This window comes from Anolis carolinensis, chromosome 2 (genome assembly GCF_035594765.1).
Source record: "Anolis carolinensis isolate JA03-04 chromosome 2, rAnoCar3.1.pri, whole genome shotgun sequence".
Classification (NCBI taxonomy): Eukaryota; Metazoa; Chordata; class Lepidosauria; order Squamata; family Dactyloidae; genus Anolis; species Anolis carolinensis.
This window is the reverse complement of record NC_085842.1, coordinates 196,835,897-196,846,709: the sequence shown is the minus strand read 5'-3', so window position 1 is coordinate 196,846,709 and position 10,813 is coordinate 196,835,897. Positions and strand designations below refer to the sequence as shown.

General features: G+C 46.5%; 1 protein-coding gene across 1 annotated transcript; it reads left to right on the top strand.

Moving 5' to 3' along the window:
• Positions 1-2,234: 2,234 nt before the first annotated feature.
• Positions 2,235-10,497, top strand: LOC134296454 (uncharacterized). The gene is given in 1 exon segment (XM_062971483.1): positions 2,235-10,497. A coding segment is annotated over 1 exon segment (5,316 nt). The 5' UTR covers positions 2,235-3,174; the 3' UTR covers positions 8,491-10,497.
• Positions 10,498-10,813: the final 316 nt, after the last annotated feature.

Genomic DNA, 10,813 nt, shown 5'->3' with positions numbered 1-10,813 from the left:
AGGATGAAGCAGTTTGCGTTTGACTGAGCCTTCATTGGAAGGGCAAGATTCCCATCCTAGCCTTTTCCCCGGCTGAGCTTAGAGCAAACTAGTTTTGCACTTTGAACTCAGTCTGCAGCAATTGAAGTGGGGAAGTGGAAGAAGAGGGAGAAAGCAGGTTATTTCAAAAGCAGATGAAAAACGGGGAGGCCAGAAAATTAATACGGAATATCCCCACCAGATCAGGAGAGTGGAAGGGTATGCAATATCGTATATGGTATCGCTGTTTGCGGGCCTTGATTTTCTCTTCTTGTTCCTTTTTTTGGCATTCATCCAACTGAACTGAATGGTCACAACTATTTAAGGGGAAGAGGTATAGAACTAATAAAAACTAATTTTAAGAAATGTGTTGTCGAAGGCTTTCATGGCCAGAATCACTGGGTTGCTGTGAGTTTTCTGGGCTGTATGGCCATGTTCCAGAAGCATTCTCTCCTGACATTTCGCCTACATCTGTGGCTGGCATGTTCAGAGGTTGTGAGATCTGTTGGAAACTAGGCAAGCAAGGTTTATATATCTGTGGAATATCTGTGGAAATAATTTTTGTCTATTTGAGGCAAGTGTGAATGTTGCAATTGGTCACCTTGATTAGCATTGAATTGCTTTTCAGCTTCAATGAGCTTTTGACTAAATCAACTTACACTATCACTGTACAGTCCTAATTTACTTTTGTTCGATTCCCATCACTTTATCCTGCTCCTGGACCTATTACCCACGTTTGCACATGTCTGCCCTCCCATGCAATTTTAATAGTCCCACTTTTGTCCTGTAATGATAATGTTGTGTGATTCATTTAAAGATGTTTTAATTATTTTGTTCTGTTATGCATTTTAATCTTGTATTTTGTACTGTGTTTTTATTGTATGTTGAAATACTTGTTCTTTGGACTTCGTCCCATGTAAGCTGTCCCGAGTCTCTTCGGGGAGATGGAGGCAAGTTATAAAAAATAATTTATTTATTTATTATATATTTAAAGCCTGGCTGCTTCCTGCCTGGAGGAGTCCTTTATTGGGAGGTGTTGACTGGTCCTGATAGTCCCCTGTCTGGAATTCCCCCCCTTTTTTTAGTGTTGTTCAAAATTAAAGTTTTTAAAATACTGGTAGCCAGTTTTTGTTCATTTTCATGGTTTCCTCCTTTCTGTTGAAATTGCCCACATGCTTGTGGATTTCAATGGCTTCTCTGTGTAGTCTGACATGGTGGTTGTTAGAGTGGTCCAGCATTGCTGTCTTCTCAAATAAAATACGATGTCCTAACTATTTTATATTTCTTTTCCATTGCTCCCTCTAATATCTATCCTCCAGACTACCCCACTTCCTTATGACCCTGTTCGCTGTGGTTTTTTATTCTTATGTCTCTCTCACCCCGAGTTTTTAACTTAATGTTCATGTGGTCCGCCCTTGTTTTTCATTGTTTCCTTGATTTGTTTTGTAATGGATATTATTATGTATTGTATTGCTCATGGTGTTGTGATGTGTTATTCTTTTATATGCTGTTTATATTGTATTGTTTTGGGCATGGCCCCATGTAAGCCGCCCCGAGTCCCCGTTGGGGAGATGGTGGTGGGGTATAAATAAAGTATTATTATTATTATTATTATTATTATTATTATTATTATTGTTCATCAAGTGCTCTGCTATGGCAGACTTCTCTGGTTGAGTTAGTCTGCAGTGCATTTCATGTTCCTTGATTCGTGTTTAGGCAATGCTGCGTTTGGTGGTCCCTCTGTAGACTTGTCCACATCTGCACGGTATACGGTAGACTCCTGCAGAGGTGAGAGGATCCCTCTTGTCTTTTGCTGAGTGTAGCATTTGTTGGATTTTCTTAGTCAGGAGAGAATGCTTCTGGAATATGGCCATACAGCCCGGAAAACTCACAGCAACCCAGTATTTTTAAGAAAAATGAAAGAAAAGGAGCTGCGTTTTCTTCTGATGCAGTCAAGCATTCCTTCACCATATATCTAGAGCACGTGATATATATTTTCAGAGGGAGAGGGTGATACCTCTGAAGTAAAATCATGGTTTCAATGTGGCACTGTAACACCTTTCAGTTTTCTCTACTTAGAAATACATATAAATGTATCTTGAATGTGAACTCCTTTCTAGCACAGGAGGGCATTTGTGGTTGGCCTCTGTTCCCACTCTACTCAGCTGTTCCTCCTTCCTCCAACTTTGCCATTTTCCTCTCCTTTTGTAGCCCTGCTGAGGCGGGGGGGGTTAAGGAACCCCAGGAAATACCATATATGGGCAGAGATGGCGACAGCTAGCGACCCGGGTGCATAAACTCACAGAAACATGTGACTTCTGGGAAATCATGTGTTTCTGAAGAAATGAAAGCTAAAGAAAAACAAACAGAGCATGCGTACGCAGGCGCTCTGAAAGATTTGTGAGCACGGCACAAAAAGGGTGCAGCCGGCCTGCTAGTCAGCACCGATTGGGCAGCGTCACAACTCTAAGCCAATGAATTTGCTTGTGGGCGGGCATAACCCGAACCCTGTAGTGTGTATAAATGTTCACTCAGCATGCCACTGGGCGGTTCCCCTGGAGAAGCACTTACTTTGTGCTAGGGGGACCCCTAGTGGCCATTAGCGAAATAAAACTGCTTTCTGGGAAATTCCTTCAGTTGTCCGTCTTCAAATTCCTCCACTGCGCCAACAAGAACCGTAGCACGAAGGTTCCGCTACATTTTCTGGTGACCCCGACGTGATTTTTTCCTATAAGACGGGCCAGGAGATTTGGAGACGGATCCCGTTGGCGGGACGGCCTCAACTCAGCGGTGGGGGCCTGAGGCAACTACCGTGAGACGAGAAGGGGCCCCTGAATACTACACGACCGGCTGCGGTGCTTGCCTCTGAATGCCAACGCCGACTGACGGTGAGAGCTGCAACATCAGCGAGGTTCCACAGAAACCGGCTAGGAGGAAAAGGATCCAGGGGAAAAAGCCCAGGGGCGAAGGTTGGTCCGACGTCTACAGAAATCTGGCAAGTATAGGGGTTTGCATGAGATATTAAGGGAACGCCAGCGCTGGGAGGGACAAAAAAAAGTTCCCAGGGAGGTAGAAAGGGGTTCTGTCTTGTGTTTCCTGACGCATGCCGTGAGTGGCCGGGTGCCCAGGCCAGGACAGTCCCCTCTATTAGGCAGGATGGGAGGGAAAAATTCAAAGAGCTCCACTCCCTTACAATGCATCTTAGATAATTTTGGCTCTTTTGCTAGCAGAGCCGTAGCAGGGAATCCAAGGGACCTAAGAGATTATAGGCTGAGAAATTTGTGTCAGGGAGAATGGCCAGATTTTGGTTTAGGTTGGCAAGTAGAAGGAACGTGGGATCTGAAACTGATCCGAACAGTGGAAGAATATTGTGCTGTGAATCATCCGAACCAGTGGGTCTATATTGCTACGTGGGAACGGGTAGTTAGAGAAGATCCAGGTTGGGTTCGACAGTGCAGGAATGGCAAATGTATGGTGGTGAAGAAGGAGGGGAAAAAGAAGGAAGTTTTCCAATCCAATGAGGAGGACTACCCAGATTTACAGTTGAGTGTACAGGCTAGACAACAGGAATTATTGCCGCCACCCTTGCCACCGCCCCCCCCACCCCAGGGAACAGCCCCCGGTGCACCTACACTAGGAACGAGACCCCCACCCTACTCTTCGGAGTCAACCGAAGCGGCCAAAAAACACTATCCTAGCCTAGAAAAATATCAGGAGGAAACAAAGGAAAAGAAGAAGTCACAACGGATGCCCAGTGATGCTTCTCCGGCACAAACTCGGAGACATGGAGCTCCGGTGTGGTCTGGTGATTCACCGACCGGACCGGCCCTCCAGATGCCCTTGAGAACGGTGCCTGTGATAAACAACAGGAATGAGATAGTTCAAGCATACCAGGTAGTGCCTTTTAGTAGTAGTGACATTTTGAATTGGAAAAACAATACTCCACCTTATAGTGAAGAACCCCAAGCTATGGCTAGGCTATTGGAAGGGATTATGGCAACCCATAATCCCACCTGGCAAGATTGCAGACAATTGTTGAATATGTTGTTCACATCAGAGGAGAGAAGAGCAGTGTTGAATAATGGGGTAGCCATAGCCCAGGTTGGTGCCCCACAAGATGGTGATGCAGCCGAGTGGGGAGCACAGAGGTTTCCTGTGGAAATAGATCCCCAATGGGACACCGCAGAAGAAGGACATTTGCAGAGACTGAAAGGATTCCAGCGTATATTGGTAGAAGCGGTAAAGAGGGGCCCGCCGCGACCCGTCAACATTGTAAAAATTCAGGGAGTGGTACAGGAAAAATCTGAGTCACCAACAGCCTTTTTGGAAAGGCTGGAGGCAGCATATAGAAAGTATAGCCCGTATAATTTGGAGGATGAAAACGGTAGGAGGGCGATTCAACAGTCTTTTATCAGTCAAGCGGCTCCTGACATCCGGAGAAAGATTCAAAAGCAACCAGGATTTCTAGGAAAGACTATGAATGAATTGTTGGTACTCGCAGATCAAGTTTATATGGCGAGGGACCAGGTAGAAGAAGAGAAGAAGGACAGGAAGAAGAAGCAGGAATACCAAGCATTAGTTACCATGATGGAACAAAGTGCAAGTGGACAGAGAGGAAGAGGAGGATATGCCAGAGGGGGACAAGGAGGAAGAAGGGGCCCCCCTCGGAGGTTAGGTCGAGACCAATGTGCTAAATGTAAGAAGTTTGGACACTGGAAAGGTGAATGCCCAGAAGGAAGAGAAGGAAGTCAGGAAGGACCGAGAGAAAGAGGAAGGCCTGAGAGAGGAAGAAACCCAGGAAGGGGAAGAGGGCGTGGGAACTACGTACCTTTTCCTGCAAGAGAGGTGATAGCTGCAGCAGCTGTGATGGAAGAAGAATGGGAAGATATGGATGGAGGAGAGGAATGAGGAAGCCAGGCTCTTGTTTTGTTGGACCCCGGGGAGCCGATGGTCACACTTGAAATCGGGGACCAACAATTGGACTTTTTAGTGGACACAGGTGCCGAAAAATCAGTAGTAAATACAAAAATTAGTCCACCAACTCGGGAAACTACGAAAGTAATAGGGGTGTCTGGGAAGACCCAGAAGTGCCCCTTCCTTAAGGAACGCACCTGCAATCTGGCCGGACATCAGGTCAAGCATAAGATGTTATATCTCCCAGACTGCCCAGTCCCTTTATTGGGAAGGGACATTTTATCAAAATTACAAGCACAACTCCAGTTCATGAAGAATGGACAAGTGGAGCTATCATTTCCCATGGAAGAGGAATGGAGACTGTTTCAAGTTAGGATTTTTACTGAAGAAATACAATGGCCATGGCATGAGACTCCTTTAGTGTGGGCAGAAGATAATCCTCCAGGATTAGCTAAATATGTTCCACCGGTGGTGGTGGAAGTGAAAAGAGGAATGGGGCCCATATGCAAGCCACAGTATCCCGTCAGTCGAGAGGCAGTGCAGGGGATCAGAAAGCATCTAGAGCGACTTCTGCAGCATGGGATATTGGTACCATGCAGTTCCCCATGGAACACGCCCCTGCTCCCAGTCAAGAAACCAGGAGGACAAGGAGAATATCGCCCAGTCCAAGATTTGCGGGCTGTAAATCAAGTCACCGTTCCCCTAACCCCGGTAGTGCCAAATCCATACATCATGATGAGTCTAGTACCAGCATTTGCCAAATGGTTTACTGTATTGGATTTAAAGGATGCATTCTTTTGCATTCGATTGGCCCCTGTATCCCAACCGATCTTTGCTTTCCAGTGGGAATCTCAGCAGTCAGGGCAAAGGACCCAGTATGTTTGGACACGCCTTCCTCAGGGGTTCCGGGACAGCCCGACCATTTTTGGTCAAGCCCTGGCCAAAGACTTACAGGATTTTGTAATACCTAAGGAAGAGGGAATTTGGCTTCAATATGCAGATGACCTGCTTATCGCTTGCCGGACACTAGGGGGCTGTAAAGAGCATACTTTGAGATTTCTCAAGACATTGGAAGAAAAGGGTTACAAAGTGTCAAAGAAAAAGGCCCAGTTGTGCTGTCCCACGGTGAAATATTTGGGGTTCCATCTGACCGAAGGAAAGAAGATGTTAGGAGCTGAAAGAAAGGAAGTTGTTTGTGCCATCCCCACTCCCAGTACCCGGCGACAGGTGCGGGAATTTTTGGGATCAGCAGGATATTGTAGACAGTGGATCCCCAACTACGCCGTGTTGGCTAAGCCACTGTACCAGGCTACGAGAGGTGGAAGAGAAGATCCATTTGAGTGGACAGAAGAATGTCAACAGGCATTTAAGGCATTAAAAGAAGCATTGATGTCATCTCCAGCATTAGGACTGCCCGATTTGGAAAAACCATTCACTCTGTTCGCTGCAGAGCGGGAAGGAACAGCGGTTGGAGTATTGACCCAACCACTAGGTTCATGGCAAAGGCCGATTGCCTACTTGTCAAAGCAATTGGACACAGTGGCTCGTGGATTGCCACCTTGCCTGAGGGCTGTGGCAGCATCAGTAGATTTAATCAAAGAAGCGAATAAATTGACCCTAGGACAGCCACTGACAGTTAAGGTGCCCCATAGCGTTAAGGCACTGTTAGACATTAAGGGACCGCGCTGGCTCACAAGTGAGAGGTTAATGAAATATGAGGGATTGTTGTGTGACAACCCACTGGTGACCCTGGAGACTTGCTCCACTCTGAATCCGGCCACCTTGCTCCCGACTCCAGGAGACACCACGATCCATCAGTGTGCCCAGGTGATGGATGAGGTATTCTCCAGTCGACCGGATTTGAAGGATGTGCCACTAACTAAGGTGGACGACACTCTGTTCACAGATGGAAGCTCCTTTATGGAAAATAATCAAAGACACTCAGGTTATGCGGTTGTTCGGTGGGGGGGAGAGACGCTGGAAGCAGAGTCACTGCCCCCGGGGACGTCTGCCCAGAAGGCCGAATTGATTGCCCTGACCCGAGCGTTGGAATTGTCAAGCGGAAAGCGGGTTAACGTCTACACAGACTCAAAATATGCCTTCACCACCCTCCACGCACATGGAGCACTGTACAAGGAGCGCGGGCTCCTCACGTCTGGAGGAAAGTGCGTGAAACATGCTGGAGAGATTGTGGATCTCCTGGAGGCGGTTTGGAAGCCAAGGCAGGTGGCTGTGATGCATTGTAAAGGGCACCAACGTGGAGACGATCCCGTAGTGCAAGGAAATAGGCAGGCTGATCTGGCAGCCAAAGAGGCAGCTAGGCTGCCCTATATTGAACATCAGGTAATGGCCCTACAGGTAGAATTAACTGAACATAACATTACATATACACCAGAGGAAGAAGAATGGGCCTTAAAGGAGAAGGGTCAGTGGTCAGGAAAACTCATAGTGATGCCAGACGCCCGTGTCTACGTCCCTAAGGACTTGGCATGGCACTTAGTCCAACACATGCACCAAAACACACATTTAGGAAAAATGGCATTGGCAAATCTGCTAGGACGACAGTTGTATATCGATGGATTACATAGCCTAACGGCAGCAGCAGCCCGAAGATGCTGGACATGTATCAAAAATAACCCCAGAGAAGGACCCCTCAAGCCACCAGGAGTCCAACATGTGGGTGGGGTACCCTTTGAAGCTTTAGTCACTGATTTTACAGAAATGCCCCCATACAAAGGATACAAATATTTACTGGTGTTCGTGGACACATACACAGGATGGGTGGAAGCTTACCCTACAAGAACTGAGAAGGCTGTAGAGGTGTCAAGAGCTCTAATGAAAGATGTTATTCCCAGATTTGGCATACCCTTAGAAATTGGATCAGATAATGGCCCCGCATATATTCAACAGGCTGTGCAAGGATTATGTAGAATTTTGGGCATAAAATGGAAGTTACATTGTGCATATAGACCCCAATCTTCTGGAAAAGTGGAAAGAATGAATAGGACATTAAAGGCTCAGCTTGGGAAACTTTGCCAAGAGACAGGATTGCCGTGGACGGTGGTTTTGCCCATGGCATTATTAGGAATCAGATGTACACCACACAAACGGACAGGACTCTCCCCTTTTGAAAGACTCTATGGACGACCCCCTTTGAACTTGAAGGGAGCTTTAGAGACAGGAGCTGAGCAGCACCTCATAGGAGAGAAACAGACATTGGCCCAGGTTCAGGCTTTGGGCAGACAAATGCAGCAGTTAGAAAAATACATTTCTGAATTGAACCCACCATTCCCTACCACACCTCTACATTGTTTTTCACCAGGTGACGAGGTTCTGGTCAAGGATTGGAAGATTGAGCCATTGGGACCCAAGTGGCGAGGACCCTATGTTGTGCTCCTGTCTACCCCCACTGCAGTGAAGGTGAAGGAGATTAAGCCGTGGATACATTACACCCGTGTAAAACTAGCACCTGAGGAGTGGCGGACGGAGCGAGTTCCTGGTGAGGACCTGAGACTCAGGATCATCCGGCAACTCCCTAAGGGGTCAACAAGGCCATGAAGCTGATCCCTTCGGGTGCAACGGAGCGTCGGTGGTCAAGTATGTCGCAGCATGGCCCAACAAAGGCGCTCTCCGGGAGATGGTGGCTAGACATTTTGAGAGGAAAAAGTGGGAGACAAGCTATGAGGAGGGGAGGAAAGCGCACTGTGCTTGGTATATTATTTGTGCTGAGTTTTATTCTCTCTTTTGGAAAAAGAGCACATGGGAATTGGATAAAAGAACATGCCAATTATATGTTTGAGCAGCACGGGAAAGAGGTAGCATTAATATATGAACACCCCCTCACCGTAGGAGATTTTTCATTTCTTCCCGATTTAATTGATGAACCACAGATTGTGTTGGAGGGATTGTCCAAGGCTCAGGAGGGTCCACCTACCGTGTTTTCTAGCATACCGCAAAGGATAAATAAAACTCGGTTTCGACGGTTTAGATACCATACCTCCACCAGGGGTTTGTGCTTCTGTTGTGGAGGATCGGGAATATGGAATTCTGAGTGGAAACACTGGGGAACTAGGCAGGCGTTCTTTTCCCGATTAGGCAATTATTCCCATTGTCGAGACCGGTTCTATCTACATGGACGATTTAATACATCTTATGTCTCACGATTAAATCTAACCGCAACCGAGTGGGCTAGCATGTATCCAGATTATCCCACATTTAGTGTGAATGATTCTATTGAGGGCCTAAAATCTTATATGAACATACTGCAACAATTAACCCAACTGAGCCTAGGTAAAAGCCTCTGTCCGTTATGGCAAATTAGGGATCCAAATCTATGGTTTTTCTTTGATAAATGGGCCACAAATTATCACCCCGGCAACTACCAGTGTGTCGGTGTGGGTTATTTGACATTCCCAGTTCAGGTCTTACACAAAGGGCATCAGCGCCTGAAACGGGACATTGTGCAAACAGGCCCTCTAGGACCAGAATGCTCGGATGAGGTCATTATCAACAAGGCCCTGTCAGGTTCAGAAGCCTCCCGTGTAGGAGGAGGCCTGATCACAGGCTTGTTGACACTGGGTGCTTACCCAGGGATTGTAGCTCAAGCAAACCGTAGAAGTGTTCTAGGCCTGACTTGCCGCCTTGAAAAGTCCATAAATGCCACTGGTAAAATTTTCCGGGAAATCCAGTCTGAAGTAGAAGAAATCAGCCAGATGGCCCTACAGCATAAGTTGGCCCTTGACTACCTACTGGCGGCCAGGGGGGGGTTATGCGCCATGGTTAGAGGACGTTGTGTAGTGAAATTTCATAACTTGAATAATACTATTGAAGATGACATCGAGTCATTACAAAAGTTAATTTACAATAATGTCCAGGAGATAGAAGGTTGGTCTCCCTTCTCCTGGGTGACTAGCTGGTTACCCTCAATAGAATGGTTGAAGAACATATTGTTGGTAGGGATTTTAGGATTGTTCATTGTTCTCATAGTTATGTGTTGCACTCCAATAATGATGCAAATGTGTACTAGGTGTGTCACACAATCTTTACCTGAAAAAAAGATAGCCATACTCCAAGCCAAGCGGGATTGGATGGAACCATAATGCTTTGCTTCAGCTTTTGTACATGCGCTTCGCAAAAAAGAAAATGGGGGAGTGAGGCGGGGGGGGTTAAGGAACCCCAGGAAATACCATATATGGGCAGAGATGGCGACAGCTAGCGACCCGGGTGCATAAACTCACAGAAACATGTGACTTCTGGGAAATCATGTGTTTCTGAAGAAATGAAAGCTAAAGAAAAACAAACAGAGCATGCGTACGCAGGCGCTCTGAAAGATTTGTGAGCACGGCACAAAAAGGGTGCAGCCGGCCTGCTAGTCAGCACCGATTGGGCAGCGTCACAACTCTAAGCCAATGAATTTGCTTGTGGGCGGGCATAACCCGAACCCTGTAGTGTGTATAAATGTTCACTCAGCATGCCACTGGGCGGTTCCCCTGGAGAAGCACTTACTTTGTGCTAGGGGGACCCCTAGTGGCCATTAGCGAAATAAAACTGCTTTCTGGGAAATTCCTTCAGTTGTCCGTCTTCAAATTCCTCCACTGCGCCAACAAGAACCGTAGCACGAAGGTTCCGCTACACTGCTTTAGCAATGGAGATTTTTCTAGCTAGCGAGTCTTCTTGAGCATTGCATATAGGATTCTGGAAGACCCCAGAGGTCAAATGTATCATATATTTTCATTGATGCCTTTATAAAAATAACACCTACCATCAAAAATGTGAGAATTTCCAAATTAACCCTGCGCAAAATAAAGAACTGACGCAATTCAACTGTTAATGAATTATGAATCAATCTCAGCATGCTTTTTTTTTTAAAGACACATCTGCT